The sequence below is a fragment of the Epinephelus fuscoguttatus genome, linkage group LG7, assembly GCF_011397635.1.
Source record: "Epinephelus fuscoguttatus linkage group LG7, E.fuscoguttatus.final_Chr_v1".
Taxonomy (NCBI): domain Eukaryota; kingdom Metazoa; phylum Chordata; class Actinopteri; order Perciformes; family Serranidae; genus Epinephelus; species Epinephelus fuscoguttatus.
In genome coordinates this window covers 25,783,115-25,803,844 of record NC_064758.1, presented here as the reverse complement: position 1 = coordinate 25,803,844, position 20,730 = coordinate 25,783,115, and the positions used below count along the sequence as shown (strand labels likewise).

The window sequence follows — 20,730 nt, the reverse complement described above, 5'->3', positions numbered from 1 at the left end:
TAAAACTTTACAAGCTTTATTAAACTTCAAACACCTATCTTCCTGAGAAGCCTGGAATGGTATTAAAATAAATTAACACACAATCAACTACGAAAGGCTCAACTGTGTACACAGTGTCTTATTTTCGTGCACAGTGCGTTACATCTCCAGATTTGCTCCAAGGAATACAACTGAGGAACACAGCAACAGCTTTGTGGATCGAGTTGCGCTAAAACTGTTCCCAGTTTATCCTGTTTTAACTCTGCAGAGTCTCTGAAGTGACAGTCTAGTGACTCTGCTGTGTCTCCTCAATCCTCAGAGTAAACACTGCCTGCTGGAGTGGTAAGAAAGCCTCAATTGTGTCACATTACACTGAAATTAAAAAAAAATGGACCAGGTCTTGTGTTTCACAAACCTTGATCATTTTGTTAATACAAAGAGGCTTTTGAAATAGTTGGCAGATAAATCATTGCTCTCACCACTTCAGCTCTCTTGGCAGAGACGACACAGTCAAGTGTGACACTTTGAAACACACTGAAACAATAACAGCGAGTTGAGCCGTATGTGCTACTCGTCGAGTGTGTGTGACGATTGCAGTCCAACTCTAAAAACATATGTACACTTTTGCTACGATCCTTTGCTACTTTCAAAAATAGCTCGTTATCAAAGAAAGGCACATTTAGAAGCTGTTTTAGTCGCATGGATTTGCTTTGACTATTGCAAACACTGTCATGACTACATGGACACTGTACAACTACTGCAAGCCTCTGTCTACACACAGCATGTTAAATAGATACTATCACATCAACCACAGATAATGTACAACTACAAGGAAACTCACACATATTTACACACCAGAGTCCTGGAATGAACCCTACACAATTAACAGTGGCCTGATTGAGCCTGGATCAATTGACTCCAGATTTTGTGTGTCTGTCCAGCCCTCTTATCTGCTGAGGTTGATGAGATGAGAGGAACCCAGGGGTTATTCCTCAGTTTTTGTTTTGTTGCGGGCAGTGTACTCTTAAGGCACAAAGGGGGAAAAAGATGGAAGTGGGAAGAGATCAGAGGTCTGACTTGGATAACCAAAATTTCACAGCCTCACTGCCTATTCTCAATTGACTGGCTAGCGTATATTTAGCCTGTAAACACATCCATATGATCCTCCTGACATACAATCAACAGAGACTTGAGGATACTCTGTTATGTAAGGAGGCAAATATATACGGGGAGCTTTTCCTTTGGGATGTTCAGCTGGTGTGTGCTTTAGATTTTTGGATTTACTTTTCCTGACACTCCAGGCAGCTTTTTAAATTAACGTCTGTTTGATAGAAGACTCTGAAACTTGCTTGGGTCGTGTAATTTACCACCATGTGGATTTAGTTGTTTAAAGGAATAGTTGAGAAATATTTTTATTCACTTTCTTGCCAAGAGATAGATGAGAAGATCAATACCACGCTCATACAGTGGCGCCCCAAAGGGGGGAGGCCATGTCCTCCGATACTGTCACTGGGCCCCCCCACGGTGACACCTACTTATGGAGGCTGCCATACTGTCTTTAAGAGCCAGTTCCACACTTTTTAGCTTTTTTAAGCTGGTGCAGAGGTAGTGGTATCTTGTGAAACAACCTAAGGCATCCATTGGTGCCAACCATGTCAGCATAGCTTGTCAGGAAGGGAGCTAAATAATGCTAGGCTAAATTTTGGGAACAACTGGCATGACCATTTTCAAAGGAGTCCCTTCAACTTTCACCTCAAGATATCTGAATGAAAATGGGTACCCACGAGTCTCACCTAAACTTGACATGGGTCGCTCCCAGAAAATGTTTTGTTCCTTACAATGAATGTACTTTTAAGGAGGACAACCAGTTGATTTGAAGAACAATGAATCGCCTAACATGTACAAATACAAAACACATAAAAAAAGGATTGCGGAGGAACTGAAAATGTTAACTGTACCAGTATTAGCCTATGTACATCAGATGATTAGTGACTTTAAATATAAAAAAGAAACCAAAGTATATCAGCATGTGATTCTTTAACTCTCCATATTGAAAGTTTTTAAATTGCCTACATACTTCAACAGCATAATGAAATTCCTGAAGTTCAGTTATGGCTTTTGGTATGGCTTTCAGTTTTGGTGTGCCACCCTAAGACCCCTATAAAAAATTTCTGGGGGCGCCACTGCTCTCATGTCTGTAAAGTTAATGTAAAGCCACAGACAGCAGCCTGTTGGTTTAGCTTAGCATTAAAAAACAGAGCCAGGCTACCTGTTTCCCCCTGTTTCCAGTCTTTGTGCTAAGCTAAGCTAACCAGCTGATGTTGGCAGCTTCATGACACAGTAATGTTTTCAATCTCCTAAACAAACTCTCAGCAAGAAAGTGAATGAGCGTATTCTCCAAACTGTTGAACTACTTGTATAGAGTTGTGAGAGCGGAGTGAGAGTGTTGTGTGCGCGCTGGGGCTGCATGATGGATGCATTCGCCGAACACTCACTGGCCATTCCCTCTCTTAACACCCCACTCTGATTCAACCAATCAGGATTCCCTACCAGATTCCAGACAACCTTTTTTAAGGCTGTGGTCTCACATAACACAACATTGCTGTGCTTGTGTGTCCGTGCGCGTTCATGTGTGTGTGTTTGTGTGTGTCAATTCGTGTGCACGGATAAGCAAACTCAGCTGCTTTCACCTCAGATTGCTCTCGCTGGGCTAAAGTTTCCCACAGCCGAGGGGTCAGCGTCGAGGCTGTGTGAAAAAGCATTGACACCACTGCGACAGTATGTGGGTCATAATTTGTGATGGTAGCCAAATGGCCATGAGGAACAACAATTTGACAGATTGTCTGGTCAGCGTCAGAAATTATACTGCTCCCACTGGATATGCGGATGGTCTTATCAGAATGGTATGAGCGCATGATATTTTGCTTGTGAATAAATAAATAGAAATTGAGAGAATGTAGCAGAAGGTCAGGCCAGGAGAGCTGGTTTGAGCACCATAGTGAAAAGGATTTTTTGAACATGATCTATATCCTGGGTCCCTGGATGGATGATGGACAAAGGTTGACATTTGATCTGACGGCTGTACAGTCTTTCACGGCTGGGGACAGGAGGTCAAGGATCCGGCTTAGATGACCTCCCTGCTGTTGCGAATAGCACAACAGAGCACCATACTGAAGATCATCCCAATGATCTGCAGAGGAAAAAAGATTTTTCATTATTCAAAAAAAAAAATCACTCTCACTCATAATCTGTGTGTGTTCTTGTGTGTTCCTTCTCATATCCTGACTCACCATGACTCCAGCGATGCCGATGCCCACGTATCCGATGATGTAGAGTTTACTGTTGAAGAAGTCCTCGATGCCTGTGTCACAGTCCTGCAGACCAAAGTAAAGACGAGTTATGCCAGGCTCACACAACACGACATTTCTGTCTGTCCCGACGGTCACTATGTCACATTAGGCAATTGTGGAGTCATAAAATCGTGCCGTGACTTGGCCGACAGACATGACAGACTACGCGATGGCCCACACCAATCATACCCGGTCATCTTTTACAATGTGTGTGATGTCATCAGGTTATTCTTGGCCTATTTCACTGTGGCTGTTGATGTGCCAGCCGAAATTTTATTGTAGTACCGTAAAAAGTGCCACCAGATGACATTTGAAGTACCAAATGCAAGCTGTGCAAGTCACTGAATCCTCCACAACAAGTTCCTGTAAATCTTTCACAATAAAAGCCTATTTAGAAAATGAAGGGATTCTCTCAACTGAAATTAGAATGGGCTTTTAATTTTATACAGAGACAGGAAGTGTTGAGTTTGAAATGATGATGCCATGCATCAACTTTATCAAGGCAAACAGGAGCAGATTAAAGGTAAAAATAAAAAATTACAGAGGGAATAATGAATGATTTATAATGTAGTCTGTTTCAAATGAAGCTGGTAGCCTCTACAGTTGTGGTGAGTAAAAGCCACTATTTTTTAATTTTCTTACTTTATGTCCGTTTCCATTATGAAGAAACAACATTGTTTGCTAGCTTGATGCTGATGGCAGTACTCAGCGTGTTGCTTAAGTGCCTCTGCTGTTTCATTTTTCTGTTTTTACTCTGCATAGTAACGTCCCTAGCGGAAATGGAGTGTTGTTGTCGTACAATTGTCCACAGCAGCAGATCGCTCTGTACTCCTATTGGTCAAAGTGATGGGTCTGACAGGAACAGTCATGAAAGACCAAAAAAAAACCCCAAAAAACAATCATGCTAGACTTTTCTGTCAGGAAACAATGGATTATCGTGCATGACACTCGTTGTCGTTCACGATCCGAGCCGACACCGCACAATACTGCATCTGGCTATAATCAGGCTGATATCATGTAGTGTGTACCTGGCATTAAGCAGTGTAATGTTCAGGTGAACCAATCTGATTTGTACAGCGCCGTGACTCATTCATTAGACAACAAAGGGGCAGAATTCAATTTTCAAGCTGGAGCTGGTGACAGATTTTACCTTAGTATCTTCTGGGGGATTAGGGCAAGGGTTTTTTATGGTTCCACAGCACTTGAGCTGAAAGTGAGAAGAAAAACAATATGCTGATATATGATATATATGATGGAAGCATGCATAAGCAAATTGCTTTCATTTTTCTGCTTTAAAGGAATACTGTCCCCATAAAATGATCATTTGTATATCTATCACTCAACGCTTGTTATGTCAAATTACTGAGGAATGAATTGAGACATGGATTATACTCTGCAAGTTGTGTGAGAGTTTGTAAATGGATGTTTTGATATCATTTTGCTGTTGTTATTTGCAACCCCCCTTTATTCATTTTGTGGGTGAAGTATTCCTTTAAAACCAGAGTGTTACTCTAACAAACATATTTTACTTACTACTTTCTGGTATGACATGATCAGTGTGCCGTTATTGTTTTCATTGTAGGTTGATGCGTAGAAGGTCTGAACATCTTTGATAATCTATGTGAGAGAGGACAAGTGAATGACGTGGTGTCGTTATGGTTCAGCAAACTCACTGCACTCAAGCAGTGAGCTCAAGCTGTAATATATTAAATCTATATAAACATACCTTGTCTTTGTTTAAGAATCCAAACACCCCTGCTGCCACCTCAGCGCCAAAGATGATCAGCAGACAGGCGAAGAACTGAAAAGATCCACAGTTGAGGTCAGTAAAGGTATCAGACTTAAAATGTTAAGACATAAGCATTTTAGTTCTTTTCAGTTTGTAAGCGTTTGCACTTACTGAACCCAGCAGGCATTGAGATTCCCGAACAGCTCCACAGCAGCCAAAGAAACCGACCAGCATCACCAGACTGCCAGCACCGATCAGGATATACACACCTGGAGGAACAGAGAACAAAAGACACTTAACATCCAGGCAAAGGCGAGGTAAATAAGACCGTTAGCCATGAGGCAACAACCACCAGAATACCTTTTCATTTGATATATTCTATTAAGCAACATAAGTAAGATATACCAGCCTAAAACGCTTTTAAAAGTGGGTTGACTCCCCCCACCTCATGTCAGCTTCTCCCTGCTGGTTCAGCTGGCCATTTTAATTTGCAGAAGCACCAGCAGGAGGCAGCACAGCGCTAGATTTGTGAGTTGAAACAGTCACTGCTGCCACTCAGAGAAGCTCAGTTACACTTTCAGACCATACTTCTTCAGTGGTCAACTGATCAAATGGCAGCAAACTGAACACAACTCCTTTTTATGTTTTCCACACATATTGTTCTTTTTCACTGTGTCCTCACATGAGATGCCTTGTAAATAGTGATTCAAGGGGAACTCCTTTAATGGAGGGCCCTGATCTCCTATTAACCCTCTCATTAGAGAAGGTACATCATGCTCAGGTCTGCAGGGAGGAATCCAACAACAGATTAGTTCCACCACTCTTCCAGGTGGGGTCTGTTGCCAGGCGACAGCTCTGCAGAGGACGGGGTGAGGGAGGTCGCGTCGCCCCCCCAGGTGCTGTGGGCTCAGGTGGGAACGAGAGAGGAATACAGCTCATAGGATCCCCATGTGTCGACAACAAGACTCGATGTGATACAATAATTGAGTTGGGTGCGTCACTTCTTTTGTTGTTAGGAGGGAGAGATTAGTTGCCGCCTCAAGGTGTCACATGATCGGTTCGCAAGCTGATCAGCTTCCAACTCAATACTACTACCACGTCACTACATTTGCAATTTATACCTCTGTTGCAACTAGTCTGCTGCTAAAGGATTGAGAGCAGGGAGGGACAGAGTGCAAGGAGCACCTCTATACTACAGATGCCTCGTTGCTGGTTGCCTGGAAAATGAAGCACCCCGTCTTTTGACCACGATGTAACAATGAGGGGGCAAAACGCAGAACAAAGGGCAGCTTCCAGCAACGATCCCTGACTTCATCTAACAACACATTTTTATACCAAAATCTAAAAAAAGACAACAGCTACTGTACATGATGAAGGTCTTGCTGTGCATCCCAAAACACACTGAGAAAACTCTTCCTCTAACCTCTGCAAGCACATCGAACCAAGTTGCACATACTGTGGGTGAAAATGACGTTCTAACTATCTAGCTATGTTACTTTTTCGAAAGAAACTTGTACTTTGAGTAATCTATTGACCATGTACTTTTATACTTTTAATTGAATAGGTTTCCCAAATGACGATTTTGGCTTTTACTGGATCCGTTTTTATGGGAGTAATTGTACTTTTGCATCAGTATAGATCTTCCGTGCTCTACCCACCACTGCTCAGCGCACTGGTGATGCTGCTGCAACAACAAACTGAACGAGACACTGTTTGTCTTCTTGGTTTCGAAAGGAAAAACAATCTGAGGTTCTTTGTTATTTTCTTATAATTCAGCATTTCAAAGTACAGAGACAGGGAAAGTTTTGTGTGGGTGTGATGCCATGGCAACAAGGCATAGCAACTGTTGCACGCTCTCAGCTCTGTCTGCGGGGACGGCACTCTCACTGTCAAAACCATGTGTAGCACCATACTCTCAGACTCTCAGAGGACCTGACTTCGAGGAGCCACCCATCATCAGTCAGACCACTTGGACATCACACACACACACACACACACACACACACACACACACAAAGTGACGAAATACCTTTACTGTATTATAGGCTTTTGTGAGAAAATAACACTTGTCTACCGTCACACATCCTCATCAGTCTTGGCTTCAGAGAGCAAAGTAAAGTACCAGTGAGGAAGAGAAATGTTTAGTCTGGAGACTAAAGCTGACATTATCATACACTGATCGCTGTGATCAGATAGTGGATGTCGAAGGGTAGTCCTACACAGGACAGCTAAACACCTCTCTCTCCTCTCCTCTCTCTCATTTAACGTCCCGTCCTGTTTTTTCCTTCAAGTCTCTGCCATGAATCCCCATCTGTTTCTATGATTGCCCTCTTCCATGTGCCTTTTTATCTGTCCCAACACTCAGCGTCTCCTCCTCCTCCTCCTCCATCTCTCTTTCCATCTGGGCAGGGTGACTGATTGAAAGGTGGTTAGCAGCCCTGTGGTTTCCCTCGTGCATTTACGCTCTATGTGCAGCAGTCATTTCCTGTTATTCGCACTCATCTCCAGCCTGAAAGCAGCAAGCACATACCTAATAATGAAAAAACAACAACATGAGAGCCTGTTGCATTTGAACATTTAATGCTGGCAAACTTGCCGTTGGGACACCCATGAAATCCTGAAACTCACACACAAACAGACTGACTTGTGTAGAGGCACTGAATTATTTTCCCCTTACAGCCTTTCTGTGCATGTTTTGGCTTTTATACGTGCTTGTGGTTGGAATATCCCCTCTGACATAGAGACAGTAATTTATTCACAGGCAAAGGGAACTGCACTGAAACATGTCAATAAAGAATTTTAAAGCCCCCCTCCAGACTGTAAATGACAGAAATAAAAGGAACATGGCATTTTGATGTTCATAATGGTACTAATGTGTGTGTAGCCCATTCAAAATTGTGTGATTTGACAATGGGGTCATGATGTGTAAATGTGATTTTCAATACTGCAAAAATAAGACCATGCCATATATTTCCATTCCTAACATCAGTCAGCATAAAAGTCCAACTGCTGATACTTCAAAGTGAAACATCTTAACTTTCCTTGACCCTTTTCAAGTGGTTTCTGAGCAACATAAAAAAACACACTAACAATGCAATATATGCAACAACGACAGCAGTGCGTCAACGGACTTTGAAAAAACCTGCCGTTGATTGTTCAACATATGTATTGAATCAATGGCCTTGTGTTAAATTTGATGCAGCATAAGGTCGGCCAATGGGACAGTATAAACTATACTGTGTGACGGCAGAAAAATGTCCACCAGTAAAGATTGGCTGTACTGTTTCTACTGCAGGAGCAAATCAAGGACAGATTCTTGCATGACCTTATAATTCTTACGTAATCTCAAGATCTCGCATGTCCAGCTGACTCCACAATTGGCAAAAGCCATGAAGGAATGCATCACATGTAAAATGACCATTTGACCATTTGTATATCACTCACATTTACATTTTAACTTAAATTAGTGAAGAAAACTTTGTTTTTCTTGCATGCCTTGATGTGAGCTGAGAAAAACAACAAAAAATGTTCATGAATTTAAATAATTAGGTGCGCGTTTAACAACAGTAAAACCAGTGGCGCTGTGGAAGTTGATTAAGTGGGTGTGCTAATAAGTAGATGGGTAGGTTAACAAGGAGGAAGTTGGTATACTCTCCTGTATATTCCAATAGCTTATTGGTTGATAGGCAGGTATATTGTAAACAGCCATAAAAAGAGACGGCCATACCCCGTATACCTGCGTACACCCTTCACTACGCCACGGATGCATTTGCACTAAAACATTACAATATAAATCACTCCTGCATACAAGTAGCACACCCTGAACATGAGCATGCTCATGGGCTCCACTTGAGCAGAGTTCAAATGCACACACATGTTCAGGAACACTATTTAGCTGTGCATGAGATTGTTTGTACTGACGTGTTTTAAATCTCAGTGTTTTCGTAAAAATGCATGCATTTTGGGAAGTACTGATCATACGACTAGATAAATGACACTTGGATTATAGTGTACGAGCTGTGTGAGAGTTTGTAAACAAATGTCTTTATATAGATCAAATCATCACCGTTCTCTGTGGAGGCATGCTACACAAATGTTTTCTTCATGACAGTAATTCAAGGTAACAAAATGGTGATTTTGTGGGTGAAGTCTTCCTGTAATGCAGCATATTGTTACACACCTACGCTGTGTGTGCATTGACTGTGGAGATCAGCTGACATATGCTATGGTACTCACCAATAAAAAAAGTGTCTGGAGCTTTATCACCGTTGAGGAGAGAGACAGTCTCAGGGTCAAAACGCAGCCACAGTCCCACTGCCAGAACAAAGGATCCCATCAACTGCAGAGAGAGGAGAGACTTGAAATAAGCTCTTGTTGCATATCACTTATTATAGCCTGTACTTTCTTCAGAAAAATACATAGAAAACACTGACAAATAAAAGCAGTAGACAAGTGGTCTACAGTCTGTCGAGACTTGGGCTTTAATTGTAACCGAACCCTAATAAAAACCAACTGTAGATGTAATAATCATTAAAATGACACATGGTTGCGGTCATTACAGCCAATAACTATAAAGTAGAGAATCGATTTTCCATTATTTCATACTGAAGCATGTGTCTCTTATCATTTATATCCTGGCTTTAGATCTGACGTCATCGCTGTAAATTGGTTTCAGCATTCAACACAAAGGCTACACTCTTTTCATCCAAAGCACAACGGTGGAAGTGCATGATTTTGTCAGGCCTTCGGAGGGCTTGTTCTCTTGCTCTCTCCAAATGTGATTTTCCACATAAATATAGCAAATGGTGCAGTGGAGTTTCCACTCCGGCCCTCCACCCTTTGCACTTAGGCAGCAGGAGTATAATCTCAATAAGAGTGAGGCTAAAAATGAATATTTTGTGTCCAAACAATAGGTCTGAATATCTGTCTACATCATCTGTGTGTTCCAAACCAACAGATCCAAGCAAAATGTAAGTTATGTAACTGTGAAACACTCCTCAGTGATGTCTGGCGGCCCACTAGGGAGAAAATGAGCCGCTTGGCTGTGGGCAGCAGTGTGGCACCTTGAGCTTAAACAGGCTCTCCTGTTTGTTTGGAAATGTGGTTACATGTTGCTCATATTTTCCTTCATCTAAACCACCATGTGCATACATTGAGCAAAATCATACACCCTGCAATGCTCCAGCGCGAAACTCACTGCGGCAAAAAAACTTTTACCCTCTAAGTGGTCAGAGGACTTTGAAGTAAATGCTTTGTTTTCCTGAGATCTGAGATGCTCTCAAGAGCAGAGACTTGCGGTGGGCACTTCACTGAGAGGTCAATACTGAGAGGTTTTAATGATCACTGAGCCCATGCCCCCTGAGGATAATCCAGGCTAAAAACCTTCTGAGCTGGGCTTCAAAACAACACAGTGTGTGTGTGTGTGTGTGTGTGTGTGTGTGTGTGTGTGTGTGTGCGCGCACACAGAGAAATAAAATGATTTGTCTAAATGGAGAGTATTTAGAAGTGCTTGTCACATGGTCTCTGTGTCCTAGATCTCAGAATTTAGGTAGACTGTTTGTGCAACTGTTTGTTTCTATGTCCTCCAGCTCTGCTAAGTCAATTTATTTAGAGAAACAAACCTGAGTTGCCAAGTTCAGACAAAAACAAACTGTTCCACGTCTGTGTCTTAATTCAACTTTGTGCCCTCTTGTTTACCAAACCCACTGTGCCTTTTTGTGGTTCTGCAATTTCTCTTGTTTCATTCTTAATCCTCTCGTCCTCACTGTCTACACTCCCCTCCTCCTCCACCACGGCTCCACAGGTTATATTTTATGATGCTGGTGTGAAGTAAAGCCAGTAGCTCAGTTGTAAAGCATCGGAATAGGACAGGTGTTGGGAAGCCGGCTTCCTCTCAAACTGAGGATTTAGTGTCGTGCGTGGTGATGTATGGGACAGCTGAGCTCTTGGGGTTTCAGGATTAGCAGGTCCAAAGTGATAAAGCACAGTGAAGTGAAGGCTGCAGATATGTAGACTTACTGAACCAGGCTGGATTAGTGTGGAGAGGCGCTCTGGATCTATTTAACCCCGGTATGTGTCGGAGCACCTGATGGTGCGGTGGTGTTGCTGGAGGTGTGAGGTGAGGACTGCTGCCCAATGTGGATATGCACACAGCGCTAAGAGCTGCAGCTAGATTGCGTGTGTGTTAGCGGAGGACGAGGAGGAGCAGGTGGTTGATTCACAGTCGAAAAAAAAAAAAAAGCTCAGCCAAACCTCACTTCTATTACGGCTGCATTTAAAAGCCTTTTCGAGAGTTAGATGCATCAATGGATACCGCAGTGAAAGGTTTCGTTTTAGAGGAGTGGGGCTGCATCCAACACTGCAGGCAATAGCGGACGCGCTAAGTACATTCTCAACCCGACTATCCCAAAGGTCCCATTAACCCCCTCACTGCTTACACACCCCCCTGCTTTACCCCCCCACCACCACTTTGTCTGCCATCATTACCCTGTCTGACACCAGACACACCCCCTCCGTTCTCTCAGCCTCTCTACCTCCCTAAACTACCACCCTGCCCCCTGACTTATCTCCATGTGTCCCCCCCCCCCTCTACCCCCCCTCATCTTGCCCCCCTCTTTCCAAACCTCACCCAAAGGACAAAGACCCACTGTCTCCATGTGACTATACGTTTCCGTGCACAATAGGAGGGAAACAGACAGACACAATGAAAGAGGGAAAAGAAAAGAGAGAATAGGTCGTTAGAAGACCCATCATCTTTTTTTTTCTTTGCCTGCACGTACATAAGACAGTAGCATCCTATTTAGAGACTGAGTTAAAACTCCAACCTGTGTCCTATAGGTCTCTAAAACACACATAGAAGTGATTATAGCAGGCACCCTACATTGTCTTTCTGTCCTTTGTCTGGATATTTCTAGACAGTCATGGAAATCTCTCTGTCGAAGCTTTATTGAGTGTCTTTTACAGTAACAAGGCCTACTTTTTTAACAGTGCTGTTAAATAGTGTTTTTGTGAGGGGAGTTTCCATGAGAACAGGGGCTGAGCTGACACAGGGCTGTGGTCTTGGTCAGAGACAGTCTGGGGCACTATCCACTTTCTAGGTTAGACCTTATTTTCAGTAGAAATACAAAAAAAAAGCCACGCTGTAAATTAAAACAAAAGCAGCATATGAAAGCAAAACATCTGTAAACTACTTCTTTAAACCCAGCAGTAATTGGTGAGTGATTTAAAAGTGTCCAAAATAGTCTTCTGTCTGGCATATGTTTGGGAAAACAGATGCAAGCGCACATGTACAATGATGGGCAGAAGGAAAGTGTAAATAGGAGTGGGATAATTATGGGTGGAGTAAATCCCATTGTACTCTGCCACAGGCTGAGGGTGGGGGAGTGTGGTGGCACACATCAACCTCCACAACAGACGAGTGTGTTTGTAGAGCTGAATATTTGGTGCCAAAATTCATTTTAGAGCAGTGCATGTTACTAGAAACCTTTGGACCCCTCTTCTGAATAAATCAATCTCCATTCTGTGAGTGTGTTTTTGAAGTTAAATGATGTCTTACAATAGAGAAATATGATCCTACTTTACTGGTGTAAAAATATTTTTTATGCCTTTCTATTTTTCATTTTCCTAAGATTAATTTAGATTATTCGACAATGAAAGTAGGACTGCATTTTAGCTATTTGTTTTGTTATGGCAATGAAGCCCAAGATTTGAATTAAAGTCCATATGGTGTGGCAGCAAAAAAACCTTTTTACCAAATAATACCTTGCCAATCATGCTGCTGAATCTAATGTCAGCCACATATAAACTACTGTAGGCTATTGTATATAACTTGCAATGTAGTCTATTACTCTCTGTTAAACATGTTTAGCTTGATCTGTAGCTCTGAACTTAATAGATATTTGAGTTTGTGAAACTGACCTCTCCCAACATGTTGTCTGTTATCTATTACCTGTACCTTTAATAAGTCATCCATCCAGGAAATACAAGTTTAATCAAAGTGCCCCTGCTACATGATGTCAGAAGCTTGAAACAGCCGCTCTGCATTAACTGAGACAGTTTGGCAAGGAACTTGGTTTCGGGATTAATCTTTTGTAGCCACATACAACACATTCTCACTCATGGACTTACCATGGCGAGATATGATGTGCAAGGTACCCTTGATGCGTTGCTTTGTCAAGATAATAATAACAAAAACAGTGTTGATGTGTTTAAATGACATAATCTCCTACCTTCACAATTAGCTCAGACGTTTCGCATAACTTTTTTTTGGCTTGGAATTTGATAGACAATAAAAATTCATGACAGGGTTAGGGTTAGGGTTTGGGTATGGGTTAACCTTACACAATATATTAAAACCTAAAATTACCTAAAGCAGGCGAAAAGAACTACTTAGTAGATTTTAGTAGAAACTTTGAATCGGGAATTGTATTTAATCATGAATACTTCAAGAAAAAATTTAACATTTGTTGGAAAAGTCAGTCAACAAAATATGGGACACATGGCCTTTAAAATGCAAGGTTCATATGGGGGAGGGTAGGACAAAAAATAATTTGCCAATGTATTAACAATCTTTTAATAGTAACTCTTATTTTTGACATTTCTTCTCACTACACCACTAACTTTAATTCTAATGCTAACTGAATACAATACTTGATTGTCACACACACATGCACAAGAAGGTGGAGGAGATAGTGACAACATTCTGAGGTTTAAAATGAGCATTGATATTCCTAAAATCTGCAAAAAATCTGCAGAGTTCTGCAGGCACAGATTTTGTATGGGCCTGTTTATCACTGATGTACATTAGAAACAATATAGGACCCAGGACACTGCCCTGGTGGACAACGTTGGTCACAAGTTTCATTCCAAAAATTAAAATATCATCATAAAATATCAGTATTTTGGCCATGCCATTTTAGGCCCTGACATACCAAGCTGACAGTTGGCCATCAGTCAATGTTGGGCCATCAGTGAGCGCCTCGTCGCCCTCATCAGTTCAGTATATCCTGCACTGCTGCCCCACAATGTTTTTTTTTTTTTTGGCCAATTCAATATATTGATTGGTGATAGCGGAGCCTGTCTCTGAATTAAATCACACTGATTGGCAGTTTAGCTCAGCACAGGAGAGGAGTGAGGAAGGTGAACAAACAGCTAAAAGTCAAGAGGGAGTGAGCCCAAAAGAAATTTGTTACACAAGGTAAGATGTTCAGATTATTATCGGATCAGACAGGTCTTTGTGTTACTAGATTTTGTGCTGGTCAGTGTTCAGCTGTACATAGCTGTGATATTTAAAGACAAGCTTATGACCCTGTTTACTGTTCCTGCCTTTATTTGCCAAACAGTCTCAGTTGTTTTTATCCACATGATCACATGGCAATGTGACAATAGTCCTATTTGTTAACCCTCATTTTATTTTGTCACTTGCTCTGAATGACATCACTGCTCATTTAGATCTAATAAATGTTTGGGACTTTCCAAACAGGGTCTTTTAGATCTACATCTTTCTCTACTCATTGTCCCTCCTATTCTCTTTCATTTTCAGTTAGGCTGACGCAGTTATTAAAGCTGAATAAATTATCATCCCTTAACTTAGACTACATAAATTACTTTTTTATGGGCTAAAAACTATGGTTGTATTTTAATGTAATACCTATTAAGTATGTTTTAGATAATGCAGATTAAGACAGAAGCCATTTAATGGCAACTATTTTAACACAGAGTGCAGGATGATGAGGGCATGTTCACTGCCATACATTGACATTATACCTGTAACAAAGATGAGCTGTGTGTTTATTGACTGAAACTTTTTCCCTTCACAGAACTAAATGCAAGTTTTAGATTTTGTATTATTGTGTTGTTTTTGGCCAGCAGATCAGAGGTGTGGGCTGATTAGACTCGAGTCACAAATTTGATGACTTTAGAATCGACTTGCCAAATTCAATTAAGTCTTGCAACTCAACTTGGACCTCAGCACCTGTGACTCGTGACTTTACTGTGACCTTCCCCTGAGCCCAGCTATTAAAAAGTATGTCATCTATAAAGTATGCCATAAATCTATTCATTTCCTGAATTAAATTATAACATTATTCATTCCAAGCAAGTAAACAAATGCCTCCTAAGATGATCCACTTTGTTTGAACTAACCCGGCAGCATCTAGTCAAGTTCATTCACGCACAAAAACTATGCGGTGGTCAACAAAAAAACAAATTGCAGTATGAATAACATGTGGGTCCAAAATTGCAGACTGAGACGCAACAACTTCCAACAAACATGTTTTAACAAATAAATAAAAACTTTAAAAAACATTCCTGATTTTTGTAAATTATATATACAGTGTTGTTAAAATGGCATTACATGTCGTGGAGAGCGCATTATGACTTGTTTATGACTTGAAACTCGACAACTCGAGCAATGGACAAAAACAACAGAAACACTGGCAGTTCAAGTATCTCGGGGTGTTCTTTACGAGTGAGGGTAGAATGGAGCATGACATGGATCAGTCATTTGGCGCGGTGTCTGCAGCGATGCCCGACTGTCATGGTAAAGAGGGAGCTGAGCCAGAAGGCAAAGCTTTCGATTCACTGGTCCATCTACGTCCCAACCCTCACCTATGGTCATGAGCTCTGGGTAGTGACCGAAAGAATGAGATTGCGGATACAAGCAGCTGAAATGAGTTTCCTCCATGGGGTGGCTGGGCTCAGCCTTAGAGATAGGGTGAGGAGCTTGGACATCCAGAGGAGAGCTCCTTCACGCGAAAAGCGACCAGTTGAGGTGATTCGGGCATCTGATCAGGATGCCTCCTGGGTGCCTCCCGTTAGAGGTGTTCCAGGCATGTCCTACTGGTGGGAGGCCCCAGGGCAGACCCAGAACACACTGAAGGGAATTCATATCTCATCTGGCCTGGGAAAGCCTTGGGGTCCCTCAGGAGGAGCTGGAAAGTGTTGCTGGGGAGAGGGATGTCTGGAATGCTTTGCTCGGCCTCCTACCCCAATGACCCGACTTTAGATAAGCATTTGAAAATGGATGGATTGGATTGTTACACAACCAAATTGATAACTAAGCCAATAGGAGTCCCTTTAAAAATGTGTTGTATCAGTTGTTTTTCATAAGGAGGAAATACACTGGAGGAATATCTGTGGGAAAGACGCTTCATGCAGCACCTCTCACTGTGACGCAACGCTTGCCCCACACTGTTTACCCCAGGCTTAATTTTTGACTATATAGGGCAGTCAGTGAACTATAGCACACAAACACAGGCCAGACAAGCCAGCAAGGTATTGATGTGCCGTTGCCAGCTGCTGTATTTGCAGCTATCAGTGTAATATATACAAGAGCTTGGCCTGCACTACATTAATGACAGTCTAGTGTTGGAGCGCTGCAGGAATCTCACTACATCATGATGCTGTGACATGGAGACAGAGAGGTTTATAAACACAGAGACACTTTGTACGTATTGACTGATAACTGACTCACATGAAGCAACATTTGTGCGTTTGAAGTGTGTGAGTGTCCACAGTTCCCACTGTTGTCAACAGTCAGTGTCCAACAGAAGAGCCACCGGCCTGTCTCTGCCCTACTGTCCACTCACTCAGGGCTCATGGGGGGATTTGAAGGGAAACATATCTGCCCCTCCTCCACCCATTTTCATCACACACACTCTTCTCGTCAGCTCTCACTTCACCATCAACAGACGGGGCCGCAGCCCAGGGATGGATCGGGATGCAGGGAATGTGCAAAACTCATATGCAGCGAGGACCAAAAAGTTGAGGAGCAACTGTATAGGTGTTTCTCTGGTGCTGTGTGACATGTGGCACACATCCACAGAATATCCCGCCATCCTCATACTGATCTGATTTTCTGTCTTTATCTGGGTCAGCTCTTTAGCCATGCGAGCGCGTGCACACGCACATGAATATCCCTCTCAATCTCCCAATGACCCTTTTCTCTCCCATCACATTTGTCTTTCTTTCTCTATGTTTCTTGAACATGTCTGTCAGACACTCTGTCATTTCTCTCATCCTAACTTCTCTGTCTCTGCACATGTCCACACTCTGATGTATTAAAAAAAGGTTGCAGTAACAGCCACACCCATCCTGGATATGGGGGGTAGTGGTAAGTGGACATAGGACAACTTAATGGTGGGACCGGTGGGGCCACTGCGTTTAGGGCTCCGGCAGGCTCTGCTGCTTAGCCAGGCAGGAGCAGCAGACTGAAGTTATGCTATTGTCCCGCTGTCACAATGGATCCATTCACGCTGCTCTCAGCGCCTGATCCACTCCACAGATGCTTGTTGGAAAATCTCTCTCTCTCTCTCTCTCACACACACACACACACACAAAGGAGCGTCCCCTCTGAGGACTGGGAACGGTGGAACACATATGCCAAAGTGCTCCTTTACACACACAAAGGTTATCCAGCAACTTACTGCAGACTTGAAATTAGTGTGTTCTTTTATAGCATGCACTTTGAATGGACCTTAATAAGGATGTCAGGGTTTATAAAGGCACATGTGCACAGCATGTGTGCAGGACAAACACATACACACCTTTCACATCCACCTGACACTTTGTCTTGAGTAAAGTGACTCTCTTGTGCCTCCTTCTGAGTGCCCCTGTGCTGCTTTTTAAAAACCCAGAAGAGGAAGCAGTTGAGGGATCTCATGCCCCAAGGTGGTTATAACTTCAGTTTATCAATCAGCTCCGCGCTGTTTGTTAATGGAGTTATGTGGCGCAGGGAGCCAACTGCTGAGTTTGTTTTCCATGCTGTCTCTCAATCTTTCTCCCTCTCTCTGTCTTTTCATTCAGTCTTCCTTTCAAAAACACGCTTCCCCGGGAAAAGGGGGGCGGGTTTTTCCTCTGTGGAAAATCTGATTTGAACCCGGTGAGCCAAAACTAAAAGTCTCTCTGGCTGTCACCCTTTCCGCGCCACGCAGAGGTAAACCCACGCCGGACGGCAACACTAAATTAAGCACACAAGAGGATGAACGCGAAAAAAATTGTCAACTATCTCAGCATCGTTACGAAAATAACACGTGGGTGTGAAAGTCTGCTGTGCAGAGTGAGCAGTCTGCACTGCTGCACTTGCTCCGTGTTCATTTACGCACAACTTGCATCCCATCGCCACCACACATGCACCAACAAGCCGAACATGCACTTACCCAGAATATAAAGTTGAACACGAATAAAAGGTATTTCACGCATTTCATTCCTCCTTCCACCTTCGACATTTTGGCTGGATGTGTGTTTTGCCTTTATCCCCGCAAAATGCTCTGACGGTTGTGTTGGCTCCGCGCACTGTGACAATAACGGTCCACCCCGGTCACAACACCCGTGCATCAAGGAGCGCCGTCTCTCTCTCTCTCTCTCTCTCTCTCTCTCACACACACACACACACACACACACACACACACACACACACTCAGTCACTCAAACACCGCAGGATCCGCTCTTTCCAGACCGCCCCTTTCAACAATGCAGAGGGGGGCCACAGGGGGGACCGAGACTACACGATGAGGATTTGTCACTATTTACCTATAAAATGATTTTCACCCTAGCCTATGTTTAGTAGCCCATGTCCTTTTTATATTTGACTCCAAGTTTGGCATTTTCAAGTGCTTAAATAGTCAAAGCTGGCCTGAAAGAATAATTTGACACACACTGAGAAAACACACATATCCTCCTGAGACCCTAACTTTTGTTTGAAGTACATTTTCAGTTTCTCCTGGCTATTTGAGATTAGTCGGACCTGATAAGTATAAAAAACTAAACACTGTCAACGATAACAGATAAACAGATAAATAACGCCCCAATGTCCTCAAAGGAGATGATAATGAAGTCCCAATGTCCTCTCACCAGCACTTAACCTTGTTACTGTTGCTAAATTGGTCAAATTTGCACGGCATATCAAACTAGACATGTTATTAATCATAAAATGATCACATCAGGTTTTGGATCGGCTGCAGACTGACTTGTCAGAGATGGCTGCCATCTTGTTTTTACATGGAGTTGTGTATTGTGCTCTTACTACCACTAGATGGCACAAAAAAAGTGTCCACAAATGAGGACAACAGGCCTAAGTTAAGCGGAATGACATATAAAGTCCAGTAAACCCAAAATGTAATGTCCTCATATGAGGACACAGGGTCTCAGGTGGATATAATTGGCAATATACAATCACTGTGCTTCTAATATTCTCAAAATGAGTATGTGATAGGCTAATAACCCACTAATAAGAGAGTTTTTTGTTGTTTACTTGTCTGCTGGTGTCATAAATAAGATGTTTTTCTTACATTTGCTGTCACGGTTGATCATTATTAGACACTATAATTTCTGTTCATGCTTGGCTTTTTATTCATTATATAAGATGGACTGGTAGTTGGAGCTGAACTATTTTTTGCTACAGGATATTTTCAGCACTGTGGCTGACAAAAGGATATTTCCTCCATCACATGTCTAAAGGCCTGTTATTGTTTGAGGTTGTTTCATATGCTGTACAGTGAATTCTCTTCATGCATACCTCACTGATTGTCCTCACACATATTCAGTGTATGGCAATGAGAAAGAAGCAGTTGTTTGAGATTTAACCCCTCACCTAAGAAACAGTCAGCATGACTGTGTCAGTGATTCAGCATTTTGTTTAGCTGAGTCAGTTTCCATACAGTTATTTGTCCAGCAGTGCATAGAGGTTAGTTTGGTTTAGTTTATTTGACAAGAATTCAAATACAGTGGTTAAAGAGTACCGACATATATGATGCTGTCCACGATGACACGATAAAGTCCAGGATTTATTTCCAATGTGGTCAATTATGCTCCATCAGAACTTAACTATACAAGATGAAGACAACCATTCAACAGCTGTAGTGGAAAACACTCAACCACAACACGCCAAATCCCAACACAGCAACCCACCCACAAATACACACGCCAGTAAAACAAAAAAAAACACAAGTGAGTAATGACATATTTTCTCCTGTTTGTCATGAGATTGATGCATATTAATAGCAAAACTATTACCAAATATGTCTTCATGCACATAAGTAAGGGAACCAGCCTGTATGATGACAGACTTGCTGCAAATTCGAACCTCATGCTCAAAGCAAATAGTTCACTATTAAGACAGAGGCTAACCAAGGGAAGGCCCGACCTCTATGAAGGAATTTGTTTGTTTTGCAATCACATTATTAGACAACAGGATTTATTCAATTTCCTTTAATGGACAAATAGTGACGGTGAGGTGTTGAGGCATTTCCTAACTGACACAGCACCTTTCCCAAGCCTTTCCTGTTCATTCAAACAATATGTCGGTGCAGCAATATGAGCCTCTTGTGGAAACAAATAAATTAAAGTGTGTTTTTTATTACTCTAAAGGAAGTTGCCTAATCATTTATCAGTATGATCAGCAGATTAATCCTCAGAGGACTGACTGGGAACCAAAATAGTTTCCGCTTCTTTCTGTTTTTCTCCCCATGGCACTAAATTTAGTCCTGGAGTGATGAGTTTAAGATAAGTTTATCTCTTCCTGCCCTCCTTATTCAAGTTGCTTAAATTGTGTCCTGGAAAACGATTTTAAATCACAAGTCATAGTCTATTTGAGGAAAAAAGACAAAGCACAGTTTACTTTTTATTCCTAAATGCATTGCCCAGCCGTGTTTAAAGCATCAGCTAAACTCAAAC

General features: G+C 42.2%; 1 protein-coding gene across 1 annotated transcript; it reads right to left on the bottom strand.

Annotated features, from left to right (window-relative positions):
- Positions 1–18,416, bottom strand: LOC125892407 (tetraspanin-2-like). Its single transcript, XM_049582413.1, has 8 exons — positions 18,216–18,416; positions 9,295–9,397; positions 5,230–5,327; positions 5,056–5,130; positions 4,863–4,946; positions 4,480–4,536; positions 3,270–3,353; positions 1–3,169 (listed from the first exon to the last, which is right to left on the bottom strand). The coding sequence occupies exons 1-8, from the start codon at positions 18,282–18,284 to the stop codon at positions 3,104–3,106; spliced, it is 636 nt and encodes a 211-aa protein (XP_049438370.1). The 5' UTR covers positions 18,285–18,416; the 3' UTR covers positions 1–3,103.
- Between the last annotated feature and the right edge of the window lie 2,314 nt (positions 18,417–20,730).